The sequence below is a fragment of the Calonectris borealis genome, chromosome 6 (genome assembly GCF_964195595.1).
Source record: "Calonectris borealis chromosome 6, bCalBor7.hap1.2, whole genome shotgun sequence".
Lineage (NCBI taxonomy): Eukaryota > Metazoa > Chordata > Aves > Procellariiformes > Procellariidae > Calonectris > Calonectris borealis.
The window spans coordinates 8,751,160-8,777,351 of NC_134317.1; the positions used below are offsets into that span (position 1 = coordinate 8,751,160).

The 26,192-nt window shown below is 37.0% G+C and overlaps 1 protein-coding gene across 1 annotated transcript in view; it reads left to right on the top strand.

Annotated features, from left to right (window-relative positions):
* Positions 1-26,192, top strand: part of NCKAP5 (NCK associated protein 5) — a 398,069-nt gene that overhangs the window by 269,911 nt on the left and 101,966 nt on the right. The window contains exon 8 of the mRNA XM_075152767.1: positions 25,632-25,700. Coding sequence (XP_075008868.1) covers positions 25,632-25,700 — 69 coding nt within the window. The remainder of the gene's footprint in view (positions 1-25,631; positions 25,701-26,192) is intronic.

The following is a 26,192-nucleotide window of genomic DNA, read 5'->3' on the forward strand; positions in this document are numbered from 1 at the left end:
TCTCTTCTGTTCAACTGTTTATGTAATGTTATCTGTATGGATAAATGAATGCCTCAGAACGATCTTAGTGACATTTTGCCTATGTAGGATCTCAGTAAACAAAGACTTCATCACTGGGCCTATATATTTTTCGTTAAGTCTGAAGGCTCTTTTGCATCATAATTTTTCTTTTGAGTCGTACTCTGATCAAATGAAAACTCTGGACTTTTGTTCTTGAGGACTTTGTTAAAAGTAAAACATGAACAGTAATAATCATGTTTGGATCTAAATACAGAATCTGAAATTTGAAAGGTATAGGCAGTCTCTGCAATTTTTCTTTCCTTTAAAATCTTAGGCTGTTTGTAATATAAACATATTTAATAATAATTAACTATAATTTTGCTCTGGGGAAAAACCATATGATGCTAAATTTTTAAGCCCATAAAACTCGGAAAAATATACAGTTTCATAGAATCATAGAATCGTAGAATCATTAAGGTTGGAAAAGACCTCTAAGATCATCGAGTCCAACCATCAACTCAACACCACCATGCCTGCTAAAACGTGTCCCTAAGCACCACATCTACACGTCTTTTAAATACTTCCAGGGATGGTGACTCCACCACTTCCCTGGGCAGCCTGTTCCAAGGCCTGACCACTCTTTCAGTAAAGGAATTTTTCCTAATGTCCAGTCTAAACCTCCCTTGGCGCAACTTGAGGCCATTTCCTCTCATCCTATCGCTTGTTACTTGGGAGAAGAGACCAACCCCCACCTCACTACAACCTCCTTTCAGGTAGTTGTAGAGTGCGATGAGGTTTCCCCTCAGCCTCCTCTTCTCCAGGCTAAACAGTCCCAGCTACTAAACAGTTCCCTCAGCTGCTCCTCATAAGACTTGTGCTCCAGGCCCTTCACCAGCTTCGTTGCCCTTCTCTGGACACGCTCCAGCACCTCCATGTCCTTCTTGTCATGAGGGGCCCAAAACTGAACACAGTATTCGAGGTGCGGCCTCACCAGTGCTGAGTACAGGGGCACGATCACCTCCCTGCTCCTGCTGGCCACACTATTTCTGATAGAGTTTACTATAGTCTTGCTTTATCTGTTGATGGAGAATGATTGTAGGTTCTTTGTGGTCTTTTATTTCCAAATATGCATGATTTGTGTTTGCTTTGCCTTGTTCTTAATCAGTCTGCGTGACAGTTGCAGTTCTTTATGCCCTCAATTGATAGGAAGTTGTTCAGTAATGTCACAACCTTTATCAGTTGTGGCAAATTGCCCAGATATATAGCGTAACGTTATGGACAGACAGAATCTAGTTCTGGAAGGTCAGTGAATAGGTGTCCTCGCTGATGTCAGTGTTGTGCAGTGGCTTGTTCCAAAACACGTATTAGTGAATGCCAATACTTCAAGAATTAATCTACATAAATAGTCTAAGGAGCTATCAAAGAAGAAGGATGAACTGCAGGGCCAACATTAATTGTCACCCAAGATAATTACAACAAAGTGTTGTTAATTGTGTGTTGTTTAACGTTATATATTCTTGTGCTTGTTTTTTCTCTTGAAGAATATAAATTGTAATGTCAAAGACTCTATGGTTTATTAATTGAGAGACATACTTTTTTAAAGTTATATGCAATAAGCAGTTCTAATCTTTTACTATTTGCAGAGTAATTATTCTAAATATTTTATTAGTCTATATAGAAAAGAACAAAAATTACTGTTTGTTAGTTCCTGTGCTGTGGGTGTCAGAATCTTTAATCTTACTTTACATTATTAGATGTTACTGTATCATATACAATTAATAAAATCAGCAAGGCTAATAAAGTACTTTCTAAAGTTGGTCCTCCATCTGTGCACTGTAGAATCTGAAGACTATATTTCATGAATATCATGAAATCTTTTAATATCTCTTCATATTAGTTTGTTTGTTATTCAAGTGTGGCTCATGACAAGATGTAGCCTTGTCTGTTAGACCATTGTAAAATTATTCCATCCTCCTCCCTACCTATATTCATTGTCCTATTGCTAGAGTGAGCTTCTCTTGAAATGAGGGACCATATGTATGTACGTATATACATGTATATAAATGTATGTGACTGTACATCTAGGGAAAAGTTTGAGCAAGTGGTGTAACATTTTTATTATATAAAAGTTTAGATTCAGCAGGTAAGTTTTTTTCTGGTTAATACCTTCTTTTGACTGATCACATTAAAACAAAAAAAGCTGGATAAGTCTGAGCTAAGTTTCAAGTGAATGAAGTACCAAAAGAGAAAAGCTATCCACCAGCACAGGGATAAATGGGTAGTTTAGCCAATACATATACAATATAATAGATTATTTAGTTTCTTTTGTTTTGAATATCTATATGGGAAAAGAGTTCCTATTCCATACATGAATTGTTTCTGCTCTTCCTGAAGTACTGGCACAGTAGATAGGAGGTACATGGTGGTTTTCTTCAGGAATTTCTGACAAAGTGAGGAAAACGGTAGTCATCTTGGACTGTTGGATATGGACCACGAAATTATCAAATCTGAGTGTGATTTAAATGGCTTTCTTTAAATGGCTTCCATATCAGTGGAGTTGTATTTAACATTTCTTTTTTTTTCTTATACTTGGGTGCTGTCAAATGTATTGCCAAATAAATGTCTGTAATGCCTTTTAGGTTTTATTAACTTCTGTTTAACCTAGAAATTTTCTCACTGAACAATACAAATCAGTATAATGAAGTGTCTTTGTAGTCAGCCCAAGTGAAAGCTATCATATAATTTGATAAGAAATATATATACATATTCTCTCATTACTCCTTTTACCTATAATCTTTTTACATCCTTTATCATTTACAGCAAATTCTATTTCCACTCCACTGACTGATAAATACCATACATTTCTAATCAAATGAAACAGATGACAAATAACAAATGGTTCATACCATCTTGTATCCCATTTTATGTAGTTGAAATTAATTGTGATTTCCTGGATATCGAAACTCCTTTGTGCCTTCAGCATTTTTAGTTGGCTGCTCTTGAAATGCCACTTAATTTACTTCAGCAGTTATGATCAAATGCCTTCTAACTCTTACAAAGCAAAAAAAAAAAAATTCTCTGATAACTTCTCTGTGTATTTGGAGTGCCTCAAAATGAAATATTAATGAAGTATGGTGAATAACATATCAGCTCCTTGGTTGAATTTAATTTTTTTAATCTGCTTTCATCACCAGAAGTATTGCAATTTTTTTTTAAATGGTAGCCAGAAATGTACAAAAAATATAATTTATTCTAGACATGCATCAACCCCCATACCGCAATTTCAGATATATGTAGGTATATACACAAATACAGTAAAACAATAATGTTATATTTCCAAAGTCATATGCATATAAGTTGGAAATCGTTCACAAAACCTTAATTTGCCCTCCTGGGTATGTTAGGTATTATATGGACTCTTATTGCAAGATTGTATACTATTTCTTGTTTCCAGCAAGAACAGTTTACACAGTCACAGTGCACAGAGGAAGGCTTTGAGAATATTCTAGGTTTGAAAAACAGGGTCTATAAAGGCCTTAAGACTGTCCCAGGGCTTCGTTATCCAATATGGAGCTATGGGCTCTTTGCCCCAATTTAGCCTTAAATGACTGAAATACAGGTTGCCCAAGCACCTGCATAATTGCAAGTGAATTAAACTGATACTGAGTTAGTGTCAGTCTTAATCTAAACAAGTCTGTAAAAGCCATAGTTACTTTGATTTTAAAAATTTAATCAGTGATAAATACTGTGTCAGCGTTGAAGGCTTATTAAAGTCTGTCATTTGCACAGACATTTATGCAATGAGCATAATTCAGTATGAATTAACTATGTCTAACTGTATGAAATGTTCCAGCTCTTCCGGACTTCCTTCTTTACAACTGCAGTAGTGCAACTTTCTGAGAAAGTATTTGCATTTGGTTGATTATGAAGAAAGTAAGCTGACTGGGATTGCTCCAAACTAAATGACCAAAGAGTACTTAATGAAGGTTCTTTTGGACAATGCTCTGCTTTGCCAATAAAAAAAGGGATTCTGTAAGATACACAAGTCTTTTTTTGTGGTGTATCGTCCTTTCACACATTGCATGTCCTCTCAATTCCTCAAAAAGAAAGGGGAGTGTGAGTAGGTGTTGGATGAAGACTCAAGAAGTCTGGATTCAGTTCCCATCTCAGCTGCAGGTTTCCTGCATCCTGTACAGTCTATTTCATCTATTTGTGCCTTGGTACCACATCTGTAGACAGGCAAAGAGCTAGAATGTGGCATGCAGTCAAATACCTTGGGAAGCTGGCTGGTTTCCTCTGGCTTCTTCCATCTGAATGTATTCTTATACTTTGACTCAATGCCCTGGTTTAGTCTGGTAGGGTAACATGTTTTACACAGGAAACAGAGGAAAACAGATTACAGAAGGGGCGGAATTAAGGTTTCGAGTCTAGATGTGTCTATCCAGTTCTTAGATGCTGAGTTACCACATATAAGGAACGTCTAAACAATAGATCCTAGATCCACTCTGCAGGAAAAAAGAATATGAAATGCCTCTACTCACTTCAACACTCTCTCTGTGCTGGTTCCCCTATGAAGATAGGCACAGGATTGACTTCTTAACTGCATTGCTGAAGAGCCCACAGCCCTTCCTCCCAGAGATCACTAGAAGTCTTTCACGTAAGCAGAGTGCAGGCGTGCTCCCTCCTGTGAGGCTTGTGAGTTGATCTGTGTGGCAGGAGTTAGCACGTACATTGCATCAGATGGTGCACCATGCTTGTCTTATGACAAGATATCCATCTGTTATGGGATGAGTAGTGCCTGCGTTTGGGATAGGACATCATGTTTTTGCTAGCACCTCTTCTGTTTCATGGCTGTATGTGCATGCCTCATTTGACCACACACGGTCCCATTCCACTCCCCTCTGTTAGATGAGCAGTGTACCATCACCTTGTTATGGGGAATTAATGAGTTTTGGTTTTGTGGCGGCAGTGTCCACTCTTCAGAAGAGATGATTTACCCACCTTAGCCTATGATGGCGTGCAACTAACACCTTGCTAAAAATGCAATGTTTACATTCAAATTAAAATAAACACTGTAAACAAGGAAGTGGTTCCCCTGGTTTGCTGAGTGTCCCCCTTTCCTCCCAGAAGTTCTGCAATGGGCACGAGTTCCATTGGCCTCAAAAAATAATGATTGAAGGCTGCCCACAGCATTGCGTTTTTCACCAAATAGCAAGCCACTGGGGTAGCATTAAATTGTAACCTTGAAGTTATCAAATGAAAAGCCTAATTCATGTGTGAAAATCTCATTGCTTGTGGGTGAGTGAGACTCAATGAAAATTTCAGTAAACTAAGCTGCAGTAGAAGCAGTATCTGCTAGGGAAGAGTCACGAAACCACTCTAATTTTAATTATAGAATTTTGCCCTCTTGCCCTTTGCAGTTCATCATGGAAAGATGTGTTTTGTTTTAATAAATTGAGCTTTGGGAGAAAACTCACTCAGGATAATAAGCTAAATGTTCAAATATATTAGAGGGGTAATTTCCCTTGTATCATCACCATTAAACAAATGAGGAAGTATGTCAAGTATTTCCCATATTATGTTTTTACTACCCTGCAGAGGAAGAAAGACATGCTAGCAATGAACTGTAAAAAAGATGAAAAAGAAGTATGAGAAGGGTACGTATTTCCTTTCAGTGGATTGAGAAGACTTTTATTTTGAGTGGTGGTTTTTGTTTTCTCTTACATTATTTTCGCTTCTTTTTTTTTCTCATTTTCCATGTACTACAATGTAAAATGGTAAGAAAATTAATAATTATATTATTTTCCATGGAAAGAAACATACAGTATGCCGGAGCAAAGAGCCTGAGTTTCTGAAAATAACTGTGAGGAAAAACTTTTTGTTAATTGAAAGTCAGCTGCTTCACTTTGGTTTACAGGAAATTTGAATCACTTTACTTCGATGCATAGAAATTTCTTAGATCATGAAACTTCTAAATATTTTGTAGCAATGTTCTAAATATTTTGTAGCAACCAGTCTTGTTCCAGCCAATGCATTTAATCTGATTCAGCCAGAAGTCTCTTCTTAGTCCAATGCCTTGGCCATCCACATAACTAGATTCATTATGCTGATCAGTCACCAAAGACTAACCTACTTAATCCTAATTATTGGATTATTTTACTTTTAAATCTTTTCAGTAGGAGACTTTTATAATTAGTTTTCTGAACTGTGCCTAAGAACTCTTTTTTTTATAGCCAGGGATCAGACAATGAGGCAGGGAAAGTCTTATTTCCAAACTTACCCAGTGGCTCATCACTGGTTTCAAAACCAGCCCAATTTATTCCAGCTCTTTGCTGGTAATAGTATTGGCAAACTATTTTAGCTTCCCAATAACTGAGTAAATTTTAAATTAAAACCAGACAAGTACTATCAAGCTGAACGTATTATCTGTTGATGCTTGAACTCTTCTACTGTAGGTCTTCAGTGACTCAGTTGTCCCTAGTCTTTGAGAAGCAAATCTCATGGCTGCTACCTGTTTCTCTTTGCTTTTGTGCTCTGGGGTGCTTTCCTCTTTGCCATCTGTCCTTACCCACTCCTGCCGCAGTCTTTAAATGCACCTCCTTCCCAGAGGTTTGTACCTTCCCTCCTGCCAGCTCATGCCCTCCTGCTGTTCAGATCTTCCACTGTGGCTTTTCCCTCCTTCCTACATGCTGCCCGCGAGTGCATAAAGCTGCATTCTCTGTAGCTGGCTGAATAGCTTTCAGTGGTTTATGCACCTTATCAGTTGGGATGTTAATAGAAATAATATCTTCATATAGGAGACGAAGACTAATAGATGCCTCTTCTGGGCAGAGAGTTAAATTCGGTTAGTATGTGATGAGTATTTAAGAGAAGAGAATGTACTTCTTGCAGACATGTAAAATTATTGAGGATCTAAAAGGACTTTCTTTTTTTCTCTCTCCTTTTACACTTTTTTCCCTAAGCCAGTCAAAATTCATGGCAAATTCTTTTTTGGCATGCAAAAATCAAGATGATCTAGTAGGGATACGAATTTACACAGGGATGTTGAAAATAGCTCTGCCCACTGGATGTAGGAAGAGCTGTTCAGATTTGCTGTGTTTTTCATTGCTGTAACCATTTGCTGCTATCATTAGAGAGAGACTGCTGATCCACTGTTCCACCAAACAGTTCCATCTCCTGAAATGGGAGGGTGCCTTAATATAAATAAGTCTGTACATTAAGTCATTACCTCCATGACTGGTGGAAGAGGCATGGAGAAGGCCATGCATATCTGCATTTTTCTGACTATTCAATTCAATGAAAGCTTAAAATACTTAGTTTCTAAAATCAACCGTGGTGCCTCCTGGGAATTTTAGTCTGAGTAACAGATGGTATTGTTTTCTTTTCTAACTAAGTCTAGGGGAAAAAAAAGAGTATTGAATTGCATCTCCTATGAAGCACCACAGCAGTGGTTCAGAAGTTAAATGTTTTGGGTCACAACATGCAGAGCTTCTGAGTTTTTGGCACATGTTGAAAAGGTAAAAACTTTCAGATCGACTCTCTGCTTTCTACTATACCCACGAAGCAGTAATCTGTCAAATTTTGCTAATGCAGCGAAGTGCTCAACAGAATGTGCTCTGACCAGTGTTCCTATGCTGTTAAGTTTTAAAACTGCATTTAATTGTTTTAAGTGTGACATCATGTCATACCACATCAACTACTTGTATAAAGGGAATTTTGCTGCATATCAGAATTCTTCTCCTTTAGCCTGCTTATGCAGTCAATTTAGGTTTTAATAAAAGTTACTAGCTTTCTAGCATCAGATATTTCAGTGCTCTTATCAAACACATCAGTCTACCCAAGTGAGGTACAAGGCACCTTGGAAAGGCAGAGTGAGTAACTTATACTGTTCCTGATTTGTACCTTCTCAAGGTAGAATGACATAAAATACCTTTTTCCAGAACAGTGAATCCAACATCTTCCAGGTAGAAGAAACATTTCTTATATGCAGTTTTTAATTCACATTAATATTTTAGTCAGGATACTGTTCAGAAGATCCTTTAGTTTACCTGTAGTGTTGATTTTTTGCCTAAATTATGGTGCATGCCGTTGTGAAAATTATTATAGGTAAACTATAGGATCCTCAAGATAGTATATTGAGCTCTGGAATTTTTACAAAAAAGTAAGGAGAACATAGATAAGCATTTAATGTTCATTTTAGCACAACCAAATGTAATTGCATATATTTATTGTAAAAGCAGATTATAAATTCAGTTTTTTCTATGATATTCCAAATTCCAGTACAATGGCTCTTTTCTTACAATTATGTACCACAGAGAAAGCTCTGTGGTACTTGCTTGGCTGACATAACAAACACTCTTTAAATAGCTCAAAGTATTGAATATGGCTACAAGAATAATGATTTGATGCCAGAAGGTCTGAGAAATGGGTGTAGTCGGTGAAGAAAAGGTAAGTCACGGAAGTCAAGGAAAATCGTCTTGGTTTTATTAAACCTGTCAGATTTTCACTATTGAAATAAATGTTAACCGTGTTCTGCAAAGAGTGCTTGCTAGGCTGCAGTGAAGGAATCTGATATTTCAGTCTGACTTTTATAATTTAAATAATGATAGTTTTTCAATGCCCTTCTCTCCATGAATAGTGCCTTCTTGCACATAATCAGTAGATAATGTAACTTACCTTTTTTAGCAATCAGGCATGTGGTACAATTGAAAATTCACTCTCCCCACTGAATGAAATGAGATTTTCCAACACTATGTTATAGATCTAGGTGACTGTTTATCCCAACACATCTATCATTTCAGAGAGAGAGACTCAGTAGTTTTTTTAAATAGTTTCTATCAGGTATGCACTCCAGGCCCAGTTCTACAAAAGCACTTTCTGTGAGCCTTCTCATTGCTCACAGCGGCACTTCTTTCGGAGGAAGGATTCTATGTGACAGAGATTTTAGAATCACGCCTTATATTTTCAATTTACATAATAATGCATGCAATTTGGCTGACAGTAATGACAGTTGTATAGTTCATTAACTAAATAAATAGCTGCAATTCATGTCAAACTAACATTATCAAGAACATCCCAGTATTCTGTGGACATTCTCCACTGGCTGCATAGGAAATCCCAATTAATTTACCTCAACTGTTAGAGCTGAATCCCTTACAACTCTTACATAGCAAAATAATCTCTCTTTTTTCATTTCTCTTTACTGGCCTTGGAAAATGATGAAACAATAATGAGGTCTGCATGGTGATGCACTTTTCCTTAATTTGATAGTGATTTCCTTTTTGTTCATCTTGCAGAAATACAGAATTGGAGATTATAGCTGGTATTCTGGGCAGGTATAGTTACACTCAAATTACTAGAATTACTGGAGCTGTGCTGACTTGTAGCATATAAGGGTCTTGGCTCCTGTGTTGGCCATATGTTTAACTATACATGTGAAATCTTTATGATTAACATACTCATGGAATTCAATATTCACTGGCTTTATTATGCAGCCACTTTAATAATCCACACCAGAAAATACTCAAACGATTATTTTTAAGTCTGCTTAATCTGTCATCATGACAAGCACAGATTTTAAGATTAGTTATAAATATATAAAGAGAATAGATAAATCAAATGTGGAATAGTCTGACTTCGGTCCATTACGTGGGACTCTGATTTCCATAGATACCTGATGGTTCCATAGATACCTGATTACTCACTAACTAGTTATTTAATTTCAATGTATCATCAAAACAGTTATACATGGGTCCAATATAACCTTACATGCATTGACATGTATACCTACATGCATACATACATGCTTTAGTATGCCTTTGCCTGGTTAAGATCTGCAGTACTTTTAAATGCCAAGTAGTTGTTTTTCCATTAGGACAATCTTCCTCCGCTCCCTCCCCAAGTGTTTTTGAATTAATGTTTTCACATATTGCCCATCCCTGCCAGTTTTAAGTTGCCTTTCCCCATACGGGGTCAGGGAGATCCTCCATTCTCTTTCTTCTCAGATGGAGCACCTTTCCTTTGCTTCCCACATCAAACAGCTAAAACAGGGACTCTGCCCCAGGATAGCCTCTGTTCTGCTGTTTAGCAGTGTGCAGCTGTCACCTTCCCATTGAGACCAAGAACTGCCATCTGATCTTTTTGACGTATGTGCCCATGTTTCCTATGCAGGTGGAGAAATGATTAGATTGCCTGGCAGGACTCTCCAGTTGCATCTGGGATATACAGGCGCATAATGCCATCTAGAGGGCAGAGTTTCTTCCCTTCCCGCAGGAATACCTGTGATATCTGCTAACCTTCCATCACGTGTGGTGACAGCGCTCATTCATCTTTGCGATTCATGCATTTTTCTATTCCTCTTCTGGTTAGTATGTATTCATACAAGGCCAAGACTTGGAAATTATTTAGGATAAGAGAAATGCTCAATTAGTAATTACAGCTCTTTCCCTTCAATAAGCCTGCAGGTTTCCTTGTTGTCTTCAATCAAATGGTTTGTTCTTCCAGAGTAGTTTTTCTGATTTTAAATGCTCTTGGTCTTAATGTTTAAGTTCTTTAGGAAAAATTTCTTTTAAAAAGAGGAAGCAAGTAAGACCTAGGTTTGTCATTCAGCTTTTTGGTAAACTGTAAGAAAAAAAGTACTTACAAATCGGTTATTTTGCGAGACAAAGTCCTCTGTAAAGTTACTGCAACAGTTTCAGGTCAGCTGAAGAAATGAGTCTGAGGGTTGTGCATTATGTCAGACTGTTGTGCATTACAGAAGAAGCTAAAATCTTCCTTTCTTGTATTGCATCTCTTCCACTGAAATACTTGGTTAGCATTTCTCTTAATAGTTTATGGTAGGCTGGAAATGAGCAAAGAAGGGCTTTTCAATGAAGAGGTCATATGGCTGAAACAGCTAAAGTTTCTCCTTACCTGCCTCTTAATAGCTCCTTCTTTTTCTTCTTTTAAACCTCACGGAGTTTGCTTCTTTAGACTTTAGACATGTGCCAGAGAAAAGCCTGTTGCCTCCTCCTTGATAATTTCCTTCAGTCCTATATTGCTTTGATGTCATTATGCTTTAGCCCAGCTGGCTAATGGGGTATTCCTTACCATGTGACGTCATGCTTAGTATATGAAGGGTAGGCATGATCCAGGAAGTACCGATCGCTATTTGGTTATCGGTTAGCGCGGGTGGTGAGCAATTGCATTGTGTATCACTCATTTTGTATATTCTATCATTATTATTATTATTATTATTTTCCCTCTTCTGTTCTATTAAACTGTCTTTATCTCAACCCACGAGTTTTTTTCACTCTTACCCTTCCGATTCTCTCCCCGTCCCATTGGGGGGGCGGGGGGAGTGAGCGAGCGGCTGCGTGGTATTTGGCTGCCTGCCAGATTAAACCACGACACATCTATTACCAATAGTGACAGTTGTAATATTCTTTTTCTTAAATAAGCAATGAATGTTCTTTCTGTAACCTTAAATCTGATCTGTGTCATCATGAAAACAGTTTTGTTACACATTGTAGCGTCTCCCCAGTGCCATGCAGAGATAGCTGATCACTACCTACTTTAATTTGATTAAATTAAGGTAGGATGAGTGAAACAGAGAAAGAGGCTGTGTTACAAGCTTTATAAACAATATAGTCTTTTTATATAGTGCCCTGCCATGCATGGTAGTTCAGGTAGCAGAAGCAGTGTAGCTGCATGGCATAGTTTTCATGTGAACTAATTAACTCTTCTTGGAAACCAGGGTGTTAGCCCCAGTAGAACAATATATTAGCAGCCTGAGCCAGCTTTAGTGGATCTTCGCTGAGCTGCTTGGTGTAGTGTTGATGTAACTTCACTGCTAAGGAGACAGCTTGTGTCTTCCTCTTGGTTCCCCATGATGTGGCAGAATATATTTTTTTTCATTCCAGTGGGGGTCGTCTTCGTACTCTCTTTATCAAATGTTTTGTCCTTCACAGTGACCCCAGGGCAACCATTCAAAATTGTACCCAGTTAGATGGGTAAAAACAGGTATTCTTAGTTCATTGTAAAAAAGAACTTGCTAGTATTAGGCAAAAACTGTATTTTTCACAGACAAATCAAATGGAAATAAGAGATGAGAACTTCTCATGTTTTTAAGCAACTCATTTGCCCTGCTAGTGACCTCTGCCAGGCAGGAATATTTCCCAATTGCAGGCCAATTGACAGACCAGTAATGTGATTGATCCTAGGTATATATTACATTGCATAGTATTTCATACATTGATTTATTTTTGTTCTTTTCTCTGCATTTTCCCTTTAGGCCAATTAATTACTGATACTGCTCTTGAACAGCAGCTTGGAATAAGATAACAGCAACATTTTCTCATGTTTGATTCTAATGTATTTGGCTATCTGGTGTCAAATTTGGACATGTGAAGGTGGGTGCAGTTCCAGTGGCTGCACCTGCATTGTGCTTACTTATCTGTGATGTGAATTTGGCTCATTATGTAGATCAGAGCTGGGCTGTTGGGCTGCTGTTGCTATGCTTTTCATGCCTGAACTTCTTACTGAATCCCATCGACTTTGACTTAATGTATGTTCCATATGAGACTGTTATTGTCATCCAAAGCTTGTTTTTTTAAGAACTTCTACAGTTTGCTACATTCTCCTAAAGTGTGTAGTCTCAGGCTTTTCTTGGACCTCCTGGGGATGCAGTTTACCAATAAATATAAGTACAAAGAACAAAATCTGAGATAAATTTTATATGCTGAAGAGCAAGGTTAAGTAGATAGTTGGAAAGTATTTGGTATTGACTGTAACACTTATATAGTATTTACTTTCCATGTGGCTGGCTTTAGCATATATGTTTCTGTACAGTTTCATATTTTCTGTTTTCATGAAATGTTTTCTATTTTCAGTACAAAGCTGTAAAAATATCCAAGTAAAAAAATGCCTCTGTTGTGTGTAGGAAAACACTGTCCCAATAGGCCTATCTTTTACTTTGGTGTTATGGGATACATTCTTGTTCTGGCAGATGACTTCCTTAGATCTATCACTATTAATTTAGGATCTGAAGATAGCCTGTTGTAATTATATGTCTACCTTAGCAAGCAGTGCAGTGTAACAGGAGCACATCCGCAGAGCCAAGCTGTTGGTGCTAAGGACCTGACGTACACATTATATACGTTTTGGGAAGTTTACTTTGGCCTAGCTCTTGTTAAGCCCAACAGCATTTGGAGTTCCTTTTCCGATTTCTTGTAAAAGAAACCCAGTCCATTGGCTCCAAGGCCATACTGCTGTGTGAATTGTAGCCTGGTCAGTGGAGTGATCAGAAAAAACTCTTGAGCAGGACACTCACTGCTCATCCAAGCCAAAAAGCCAGCGTAGATGCACCTGATGTCAGCCAGCACAATAGGAGACATTTCCTATGACCAGTTAGGATAACAGTCGGGAACTGCCACATCAGACATTTTCTAAGGGATCCTCATCGCTCTACATCCATCTTCTCTGAAGTGAGCACAGTCTGCAGGGCAGAAAAAGCAGACACAACTCCAAACTGTTGAAGCTTTTAAAAGAGACAGAATTTGGGGTCTGGGTTGTTGTTCTTTTAAGCCAAATACAATTACTCTGCAAATTCACTAATCCACTCTAAAAGATTAAAAATAAAATGAATCAGAACTTTTAATTTAACAAATGTCAGTGCAGAAATCAACCTCGCGCATATTGCTGTGTGGAGTGAGGGGTATTGTTTGCTACTTACCATGTCTGTAAAACAAAAAAGAAAAATGTTCAAAGCTTTCGGGAGAAGCAAGGTGATGTTTTGCAAATAGAGTTTTATTTCAGTTAGCCAGAAATGAACAGTAATTTTGTGATTCAGTTACTAGAAGTTAGCTATTGGCTACAAAACAATTGCTGCACGTTATATGGTATTTGATCCTGTTCGTAATGCAGTGCACCAATACCTGCTCTACTTTGCTTTGCTTCGCAACTCCTTAGCTGGAAGGGAGAGAAATAACTGAAGCCATCAAAAGAAGTTCATTTTGAAATACCTGGGGCAGTTGACTTATGGGTGACTTCTGATGAAGCAAGTGAAATTGCAGGAAACATTGCCTTCAGAAATAACTCAATGCTCCTGTGTGCTTAAAAACAGAGAAACTTGTTATAAATTTATGTTATGAATTGTGAAACAGTTGACATTAATAGCTTATTGTGGTGGAAACCTTTTAACTCCAAGTCTTTAAAGGAAAAGAGTAAAATGATTCATCATAGGAGAAGGAAAATGATGTATTTTGTATTTTATTATGTTTAAAAATATTTTGTGACAATATCAATTATAACATCATGTAATACTTTAAATCTATTGCATAGTATAGCAAAGAAAAGTCATTCTTTTTCTCAGAATTCAAATAAAAATAAGCTCAAGGGATATTTTTAAAAAGGAAAACCAGCTGTATATTTTTTCCCATTTCATAAAAAGTCATACATGTTTCTTTGGAGAAGCAAAAATCAGATTTTCCCACTTAAAGAATCATTGGATAACAGGGACCTAATATGAGTTTCCCATCACACAGCCAGTGAATGTGACATTTAAGCATATGGGATCAGTGTTTTCCAGGTTGTCAGTTTAAATCACTTTATTTCATAATTATTTTTGTTTGAACTAAATGAAGACACTTAGGATAAATAATTGGGAAAAAATATTTCTTGGTAAAAATTCAGCAACCACTTTCTCTGAAGACAGGGCAAAATATCTGTTGTTTCACCTTCCAGTGAGAGCCAAAATAGCTGGTTATGGGAGACAATTGTTGATGATACATTAAAAGACACACAGGGAAGAAAGCAGGAATGCATTAAAGTGTTTAATCTTCTCTTTCTATCAATCATGAACCCCCAGCACATTCAATTGCTTAGTTTCCTGGGGGAGGGGAGTAGGTGAGTGGGGAGGAGGTTGGTGTTGGTGTTCCTTGAAGATAGTGCCAAATTTAGGTCCAAATTTGAACTCTCTACTATCATTTAATAACAGCCCTTCAGTTCAGGTGCATGGAGCAGCCTAAAAGTACCAGTTACGGCATTAGGGCCATTTTTAGCATTAAACTATGAAATTGTATTTCATGTTCATTCCAATGATATTAGAAAAAATATATAAAAGTCACTTTAAAGGAGAAGAGCTGCTCTTGATAGATAGAATTTCTAGAAATTCAAAAAAATTTTCCTGTATATACGTATGTGTAATCCTTGGCTTCCTGGTACTTAATTTCAAGGTTTTCTACTTAATTCCATTGACTATAATTTTTAATTTATCTTCGTTTTTAAAGAAAAATAAATCACATTTTTAAAAAATTAATTAGATTCTAAAACTACGTTCTGTTCCTGAATTGAATATTTTAGTGTGACCTGCCAAAATTTGAAAAGGTAAATTAAATTTGCTAAAAGGAATAACTAAATTCTTGAATTTCAACTTTTGAAGAAAATGAGCTTAAGGCCATTGTGGCTTATTCCTATACTTAGCTATTGAGGTGTGTCCTGTAAAGACAAACTGTTTGTCTCTTGGGCTTCTTTTTCCATACCCACTTCCCAGCACCATGAATCGGTAGTAATATTGCCTGTATTTACTATGAGCATCTCAGCTAGACAAGTAGAAAAAAATAAGAAATGGGTTCTGTTGGAATAAAGTTGCCCAAAGATTAATTTTCATACATAGATCTGAAACGCCCTATTCTTTTCAAACTCTATACTTAGATTAACCTTGATGTTGAGTGTGCTACTCAGGAAGGTGTGGATAATGGAATCAAAGAAAGTAGAAAACTTTCTCTGTGTCAGTAACCTCATGGTCAAAATTGCGAAGGTTTGAAGGATAACTCCTTTAAAGTAGATTCTAAAGTTGCCTTTCTTATTGCTTGAAAAACTGTCCTGAAAGTATTTGAGTTTTCCTCAAGATCTGAATTAAAAACAAAAAACCTTCTGTTGTGTGGTTAGGCAAGTGAATTTTTTAAAAAGTGGTTGCCATATGTATCATTTCAGAAGGACCCAAAGCCCTGGAAATATTTGTACTGGTTTCAATGTCACTTTTAAATTTGACCAAAATCTTCTGCAAAATGTTTCCTTTCAAATGAAAGCAAGTATTTTCTTTGAAAATGGCTGCACTGAAAGTTTTTTATCAAGCCTTCTGCATTGGATGTGTAGATAGTCAATGGTTTTCAACTAGTCTTTACTAATTTCAAAGAATTAGTATTTCAAAGAATTAGAATTCTCCCTGAAAAGTTCGGTATTTTTGCAAGAAAAACTGAAACAAATGCAACTGACCAAATGTGATATGATTAACTCCTATATGAGTTTTCAATGCAAAGATATTTTTATATATGTTAAATACAATTTGATATTAAACGCAAAATGCCCCTTAAGATGAATCGGGTCCACACAGCTTGCCTTTCTCTCCCTGTGTTAATTGTAAGAATCTTAGTTTCACTTACAATTTCAGGACCTCATACTTTTTTAATGGACCAAGGATTTTATTTTTAGTTCTTTGATAGAGGAAATAACTGTCTGTTAATATTACATGGGGAAGCACAGTAAGTCTGTCAGAGTGAAATGTTCTCAGTTCTTAGGGAGAACAGTTCCATAAGGGAACAGATCACTTAAAACAAGAGGAAAAAAAAGAAAGGGATGGAACAGCTATCTCTGATTCACAGTTTGCAAGGGGAAGGATCACCAAATGTGAATATTGGAAAATCAGAAAATAAACAAATTTCACGACATGCACACACTGTTCCTTGCATAAAAATTCAGTCTTATGTCTTACATTTGTGTAACGGCGTTGTGGCCTGTAACGTTGTGCCCAGGTGCACACTTTTAGGGAGACGCCCTGCACTGTTAGCACAGTGGCAGTTTTGGGAAAGGTGAATGAGTTTCAGCATCCCTCCTTCCTGACTGCCCAAGTCAGTGCTGCTGTATGACGGGATGGGCATCACATAGCTTCATGGGTCTGCCTGACTGTGAGTGAGAGGGCTTTCTCTTGTCTGTCATTTTACCCCTCATTAATAGCAGCTGCTTCTCTTTAGGCAGCCTAGGAATATCGTTTGTGGAAGGTAAGTGCCTTGGTTCTGTGCAGAGCAATGCATCGCACTGACGCGCACAGCTCAGCACTTTATTCAGAGGATGAGTGGTAAAAAATAGGAGTCATGCTGGACTTCTGGTTTTCCATGCTTGTACTTCTATGCTTTATCAAGTGTGTATGCATTATATAGACCATCATGTGTAGTATGTATGTCTTTAACTTCAGGAAATACGCACAGCTTTATGCTGCCTATCTCTGCTTGTTTAGATCTCTTTTACTCCTCGTCCTCAAAAAATGTTTTATATGTGATCATTTGGAAGAATTTTGGGGGAAGAAAAAGCATCCTTCATAATTTTAACCTATTTGTTCAAAGGCCTGTATTGACAGTGCTTTACCTGTGGATATATTGTAAGTCTGTTACATTCTCTGTAAATAATGGTAGAATTTGCTGTTTTATACAATTTGCATGCAGGTAAACATACAAAGCTATTATTGATACATCTTTTAGTAGCCTAGATATTTATTTGCTGGAAGATAAGCCTGGGCTTATAATGCAGTCTGTTTTGCTAGATCTATTCCTAACCTTCTCTTTAAAATGTCAAGTCCAGACATTTCTATGGTGTCAGAAGGGAAAATGTTGAGAATTTTAAAGGCTCGTCGTTCTTAACTACTTTAGAGTTAACCAAAATAAAAGGCAAATATTACCATTCTTGAACCAGTTAAACATTTCCAGCCCCACCTTCTGAAAAATAAAATAAAAAAGTAAAGGTATTTCACAGAGGAATTCCCAGGAATATGAGGTTTATTTTTAGTCGTTTTTAGGAGACAGTCTCATCAGAGGTGTGTGAATCTCATTTGGTTTTGGTTTGTTTGATTCAACTCCTGAAGTTCATATGTTTATCCAGTATAAGTAGATTTGAAGGATTAAATTCTAGTTATCCCCTTCTTTCAAAAAGGAGGCTTCATTTAGGTTGAACACCCGTTGTTTCTTCTCATGGGAACTGAGAAACACTCTGTGGTTATGAGCCCTGGGTGGGAGCCTGTCCCTGCGATCTGCTGCAGACAAACTAGCAAGTTCTGTTTTCTGATCTCTGGCAGCATGAAATCCATACAATTTGTAAGCTGTTACATAATTTCCAGTGTAAATTCATGTTTAAATACATGAATCAGCTCATCAATAATTTGTAAAACATCATATGCAGCTGCACAGACCTTGGCTGCTTTTTGTTAGGAACATTTAAGCCCAAGTTTTTACATAATCTTAAGTGGTTAGCTTTCTGATCTTGAATAAATTTCTGATTTCTAGCATACATTAGAAGAAGGTGGTTATACTGCTTTCTATGAGGCTTCAAAACCATTTTATTGGTAGCACAGCTATAACATAGTGAGATAGACTGCTTATGAGAACTGTTGGTGGCTTGTTCTAATGTCACTATATTTTTTGTGTCAGTAAAGAATTAAAAAATGTATTATTGACATTTTAAATTGCAAGAATGATCCCCACCAGTACTGCCCAGTAAGGTTTAATATGGCCTTTTTGCAGACAATTATAATTAACACTTGTATGGTTCTGTATTTTAGTATTTAACATCACATATGTGTTGCTTTCATGCCATGTTTTATCTGAATGTGAATTGAACATTGAGTAACTATTTCAGATAAAATGTGTCAAGTGTTTTAAGTGTGGTTAAAGAGAATAGCCTATTTTATCATGCTAAAAAAAAATCTGAAAATGATGCAACTGAGAAGGCTAAGGGCCCATGTGTTTTGAAGCAAGGGTGAGAAGCCTGGCTGTCATCATATCACTAATTTGTCCTTTTGGGTTTTTTTCCCCTATCTCCATGAGGCAGAAGAAATAGTTAAGACTAAGACATTTGAAAAAGCATACAATAATACTTTGTTAAGTATAAGTCCGCTAAATTCACTGCTTACTTCATCAGTAGTGATGAAGCTTACTTCATCACCTAGCATTCTCCAGTCTCAGTTACTGTCCTGGGGATGGGGGGCCAGGGAGCAGAGCTGTAGCACATGGGCTGCAGTTCAGTGGGGAGATGCTCCATGGTTGCTCCAGTGTTGCTTTATTGTGGAAAGTGGAAAGCAGAAGGTGGAAACATCCAAACGTTGACAGACAGGTTGTGAGGTACAGTTCCCATTTTACTCCTAGCAAAGAGCTGTCTATAGCAATATAAAAGGCACTGGAAAGTGGCCAGTGGAAATGCTTTCATAGTGCTAGAGTTAAGGCTTTTGTTGCTATAGTTATGTTGATTTAAAAATGCAAATGTAATTTTCAGTACTTCTAACCAGCATAACTATGCTGTTAAACTTCCCTCTGGCAATTTGTTGGGTTAGCCTTTCAAAGGACAAATTTTCTGTGTAACATGGTCAGAATAATACAAAGATATAGAGATGGCTCAAGTGGTAAACTCTTCCTACAACAGCAGCTTACCAAAAAAAATGCCATAAGGACCTAAGGAAAGATTACAACAACATTACTTCTTACTTTACCAACAACAGGCTTTGACCTAGGTTTTGTCCTCTCATGTGCACTGTATGAAGCTGTGACCACAAAAATATACAAAATCAGAAAGCAGGAAAAAATTGCTGAGCACATTTGAAGTGCTTGGACAGCTATTAATACACTGCGCAGGGCATGACAAATGAGTGTCTGTGTAAATCAATAAAGCTTTCTATAAATGGACAAATGGTTTAGTATGAATAACAAAGAAGTGCACATGGTAACTGGTGGTGTAGCATTCTGTCAGGGATTTTAAAGTTCACTGTCATAACTTTGTTCCTCTTGACCTTTATTGATGATACCTTCAAAGCATGTTGAGCTGCTAACTTGACGTACAACCTTTAGACCTTCATCTCCTGCCCATGGCGGGGGGGTGGACTAGGTGATCTTTAAAGGTCCCTTCCAACCCAAACCATTCTATGATTCTATGATCATCTTTTCCCTTAGTGCAAAATACATACTACTCTCCTCTTTCTTCTCTCTTCCTCCCCCCATCCTTTTGTTTTATCTCAACTCTACCATGGTTGAGTAAGGAAAGCTGTCTTGTATGTGCTTCTCTTTTATTCGTGCCTTCTAGTAGAAAATTCAGTGTTCTAATTCATTTCATTGTGGTTATAAAAGTGTAGAGGATTGTCTGTTGAAGAATTCCTAATAAGTACCTGAAATAATTCTTCACTTAAAGACCCCAGTGCACCAAATACATCCTAATTCATAAATCGTTGGAACAGGCTAGGTAGATAACAAAATGCTTTTGTTCCTGTTCTCTTGACTTAATAAATCAAGGCACAGAAAGGTAAAGTTTAAACTTTTTGAAAAACGCTTTAGGGACTTAAATCCAAATCTTATTTTCAAACATAATTTAAGCACTTCAGTTCGCTCTGTCAAGAAGCACACAGAAATGGCTTTTGCAGGATGTTAAGTGAAAGTTATCTTCTCAAGTGCCACTTAAAGAGGCAAACCTGGAGGAGACATGGGTGTCTCATGACATTCTCAGACATGAGAATGTGTCTACCACTTCTACCAAACACAGTTAAATGTTGAACAAAGTACATTTAGCAGACAGTCCTTAACCTGTTGTAATAATCCTCTCTAAAATCATTAAAAACGAAGAGGAGAGAATGAAGAAATCATCCTAAATGTCTGTATCAATGTAAGAATATGTTTATTAAGTGTATATTTATTTCAGCTATTTGTAGTCTGGTGTTACGATTCAGCTGAAAGGTGCCATGATCTATGAGTGTAGGTGAGGATCGAACCCCCAAAAAAGTCTCAGATGAGACACAATGAGAGTGGTGGGAGGTCTCGTGCTTTGGCCATGTAAACCCAAAAAAAGACTGTGAGCTGGAAAGGAGCAGAGCACTTTTTGGCTCAGAGCCTACTGATAATAAATATGTTTTGAGAGGCAACATTTCCCTCTGTTTTGGGGCAGGGAGTGGGGAGCTTGTATTTGGTTTTTTCCTATGATGCAAAAAACTGTAGTTTCTTTTGTTGTTCATTAACAAAAAAGTAAATATGACCACATTAAGGATATATTTGAGATGCATTTTAGACTTCAAGTGAAGATGCATTTTCACAAGAATTTAAAGTTTAGTGGCCGTACTGCCTGAACGGATGCTTTTTGTGTTTTGGTGTTAAGGGTATCCTAAAGCTAATTATCATGACCATTTCAGAAATTTTTTAAAGAATTTTAATTAATTGGCTTGCCTTTACTGATCCAGTATATAACACGTTTTTAGAAACATGAAAAATGCTAAGGCTGCCGTCTGTCTCCTTGTTTCTTTTATAGCATCACGAACAACAATTCATTGTAAACCAAGGAACTTCCTCTTGCCCCAAAGGAAAATTAATTGATTTTAAGGAAACATTGTGTAATGTGAAAACAAATACAGTTTATTTCGTTGCACCTGACTTACGTCTACACTCGTGGGAAATAAATGGCAGATTCTTATTGACTTCAGCAGGAACAGGACTAGACTTCAGTGCATCAGGCGTGTAGTCTGTTTGTTACTAGTCTCGAATGAAACAGTGCAAACAGCTGCCCCATAGGAGAACATACAGAGTGTTCTTCAACATCTGTGAAGGAGAGAGAAAGCTCTTAGCTGACCTGAACATAATCTTCATCATTACTAGGGCTATGTTTTCCATCCTGAAAAAGGGATTAAAATTAGTTGACAAAGTCTCTCGTAATGACTGTATCTTAGCAATGGTATCAATACAAGGCAATCTCTGTTTTATACAAAGTAGTCTGAAGTTTTCACTTTCAAATTGATTTTCCATAAGCTCAGTCTCACAATTCAGAACAAAGTTGTCTCTAATTAAGGCAGTTGAAGGCTGTATAGCATTATCCAAGTCATGATTGAAATCTTTAAATTTTCCAATGTTTGGAGAGACTCTTGTGCAAAATACTTTCTTCCAAATCAGAACTAGGAAGTACCTCTGTTTTGACATTTGTAGAATCCTTGAATCTATAATGATCCAAAAGCAACATGCAATGTTTCGTTTAATGGTAAGTTATGCCATGGTTATATTTGGCTGACTGAATGATACTGTGCTTTGAGAGCTGACCCCCCAAGAAAAGACATGCTTGCCTATAGGTGCTGGTGGCAGGCATTGAATGTCACTTGTCTGCAGCAGTTTGCTGGGCTGCATCACTTTTAGCGTTTGTAAGTCTGAGGACAGAGATGGTTTATTTCTATGTGTAACATAAAATATACATAAATTCCTAGAGGACAGCTACACCTGAAACTAGAAATCACTATAGAAATCATCTGATACCTAAGAGGTTATGTACGAACGAAGTGACTGCATTAGGGGTCAGTACTTCTCTACCACTGCCCCTGGGTGCCAGCAAGTGTGCAATAGCTTTCATGCTGTGAGAAGCGTGGGCATCTTATTGCAGCTTAGCTTACTGTAAGTATGGCCTGAAAATAAAAATGAAAATAAAATGTAATAGTGGTTTCCTCCAAGGAGACCTACTTTGCTTAACTGGCAAAAGATACCTGGAATATGCAATACTGAAGGTAGGCAGATCCCTCTGAGCAAAAATTGAGCAGACTTACAATAACATCAAAACCCAGTGGTTTCTGTTAAATAAATGAAGGTTTGGATTAGGAGGCAGGGTTTTGAGACCACAAGTGCTATTACAGATTTTCCAAATGAATACTTTTGGGGGAATGAGGATTATTATCAAGTATTCAGTTGCAATATTGAGTGATTTAGTATATGAAGTACTGGTTTTCCCATGTTGTGGGAACTGGCACACGATCTTAAGAAAAGTCAGTCAAGTGTCCCCTTCTAGTCAAGTCCTCATTACAAAAATGCCAAATAAATAGTCATGATTTGCTTGGCAATCAAGCAGCACAAAAGTCAAGCTAACACTGACTGCATTACATCCTTTCACCACACTTTCGAAGCCAGTGGTATGAAAAACTGTTTTATTATACAGATGTTTCCACTGTGGCTTGATAAGAGGGGAAATGTAGCATTTATTTATAATGCTGTCAAGTTCAGATTTCCTAATTTTGGTAGCCTATTTGTAAAGGAATAGGTCACTGAAATCAGAGATTCAGCTAACAGATCCAAGAAGACTTAGCTTCCATTTTACAACCTCACAGCATTCAAAAAAAATGGAGTAAGAGAAATATGGGGAGCTCTCTGGGTATTTTGTATAGTACAACTATGTGGTATAGTTCTTTTAGAGATCTCTATATGGGAACAGTCTGCCCAGACTATTTTAGGATAAAATCACACAATATATTTTTATGTTAGTGAAACTGAAAACTAAAAAAATTAAACCCATAGTATGCCAACATGCGTGAGTTAAAGGCTGTGCAGGCTAATCCTTTAATGATTGTTTCAAAACAGTAAGAAGAGAAGGCTCCGGGGAGACCTTATTGCAACCTTTCAGTACTTATAGGGGGCTTATAAGAAAGATGGGGACAGACTTTTTAATAGGGCCTGTAGCGACAGGACAAGGGGTAATGGTTTTAAACTAAAAGAGGGTAGATTCAGACTAGAGATAAGGAAGAAATTTTTTACAATGAGGGTGGTGAAACACTGGCACAGGTTGCCCAGAGAGGTGGTAGATGCCCCATCCCTGGAAACATTCAAGGTCAGGTTGGACGGGGCTCTGAGCAACCTGATCTAGTTGAAAATGTCCCTGCCCACGGCAGGGGGTTTGGACTAGATGGCCTTTAAAGGTCCCTTCCAACCCAAACTATTCTATGATTCTATGATAAGAATTTATTTTGGATGGCATTTTAGGGTAATATTCCTAGAGAAAAATCTGAAAATCTTTAACTCATAGAAATACATTTTTATGTACCAATCATCTCTTTATTTTTATCAATCAATCTGCAAGAATGTGTCTATAAAAGCAAACTGATAACTGTATATGATAGCCTCTTCAGTATGGAGGACTATTTACCCTCCAGCTACTGATTTCTTACTGCTGCATTTACTTCTGCGGCTTCTGCTTCTACTTTGCTACTTATTTCTGCATCTGTACTTTTTGCTGCCACATCTCACATGCTCTCTGCAGGATCACCCATAGACTTTTTATAGCCATATGTTGAATCCATTGGTAGGTGACATTGTGAAAATATGACGCAGAGCATTTTACCACCTTTGCTGGCTTTGATTGTACCCTCAAGATAAAGCACGATTCCATACAGTTGTTTACTTAGACTTGTAAATAAGTAAACTCTATATGCCCTTGTTTCTTACCTTCCTTTCATTCTTTACTCTTTTTCAATATGCTGGATAATTATGTATGTTTACTTTTTCTTCCTAATCTTATTTTTAGGATTTAGCTGAATTTGAAATTGTTGTTAATCAATTTATTGGACTTTGGGATTTTCATTTTGTTGAATCATTGACTTCTCTTAACAAGGAAGAGAGGACTGTGAATCTTTCCATAGAATCTTTCCATACAGTACATTACATTAAATTTTTCTCTAAGATTACAGATGTTAACTGTATTTATGACTGTTGCTTTGTATAACCACAATTCTTTTGAAACAGCATTCGTTTAACTTTATAGGTTGACAGAAGGTTAAAGTAAAGCAAGTAATGTAAATTGTATAATAGTTGTATTTATGTGAATGCATTGGTTTTGGTGTTACGGTTACGTGATGCGTGGGAGACAGAGAGGTTTCCAGAGCCACTTTTAACTCATAGATTTTTATATATTGTTTTAGTTTCTCAGTCTTTAAGAGAAAACTAGTTGAAACTTGTTCTGATGCAACTGTATACAGCACACTTTAGAGATTTTCCTTCTCCAATACTGAAAGAATTCCTAAAGTCAAGTCATAATATATAGAAAAATACGTTGATTTACTGTAATTTACATACCAAATTGTGCCATTTTGAAGTTTGTACTATGCAAAAATATGAGTGCAATGGAAATTAAAGATAGATGAAAGGCACTACTATACAGGAAACTTTATCATATTTAAACTGACATATACAAGAGAAAAATTTTCTGACTTTAAGATTGCATTTAGATGTAGTAAAATACCTCTCTCACTCTTGAAATTATAGGAATTGTTTTTTAAGTAAAGACTAATAAATTTATCTGGTTCAGTTAAGGGGTGTAGTTCACTAATTAGCTATAATATGACCAGTGCATCTGGAGTTACCCATGGCAGAAACCAGGCTTATGAAGAGCTGCCACAGTCAAAAGTTTACATAAGATTGTCTTTTGTTTCCTTTTGATAGTAGCTGCCTCTGTTTCCAAGTGGCTTTCTCAGATAGCAAGTTCACTCTAAACAGAAAAGGGGGAGGAAGAAGAGATACACCAATATCTTCTATAATGTTTCCTTGCCAACTCTATTGCATCTGACAAGATGAGATTGTGGGCATATTTGGAATATCTGCTCTGATATTGTTCTAACTTGTAATGCATGGTGTGAATAATCTCATAAACGAATGTCGCTTCTGTTTTTACTCAAAGTAGCAACTTATAGCAAAATAAATTGTGTGGTGCTTTTTATTCTGGATCTTAAAGAAGTACATAAGTAAGCACCCTGAGAATTTTTATGAATTGTCATGTAGTACAAGATACCCTTTGATTAATTTACATATTTATTTATTTATTCTATTTTACTGTAGGCAGAGAATTCAGCATTGGCTCTGGAAAACGAAAATCAGAGAGAACAGTATGAAAGATGTCTTGATGAGGTAAGGTAGATAAAAAGGTTGTTCTTACCTGGTACTATAATTAAATGAATAGAAATTAATCTCTCCCTCTCTTACAAGGTTGACATCGTTCTGCAATTTTCTAGTATTACCTCATCCTAATTAATTCCAAGAACATGTGTCTAGCAGTCATAGATAATTGTTCTCCATGACCTCTGCTGTAAATCCTGTTTTGACCACATCTCTTCACTGAAAAGTTGATATCCGTGTGACCAATATTTGGAACCGGTTTGGTTTCATTAGGAGGAGAAAATGATAATTTGCCTATTAGGTTTTGTGTACTCCTTCTTTTCTGTAGAGTGGAACACAAGTGGCAGTGGCTTCTTCCGTCAAAAACCCCCAGGCTTTCCTAAGTAATATATTCTGTAACCAGGGAATTTAGTCTCTCAGCTCCCCCTTAGGGTTACATACACAGCTTTTTATGCTGGGTTTTTTCTAGCCATTGGCTCACTTCTACTACATGGCTCAGCTTCT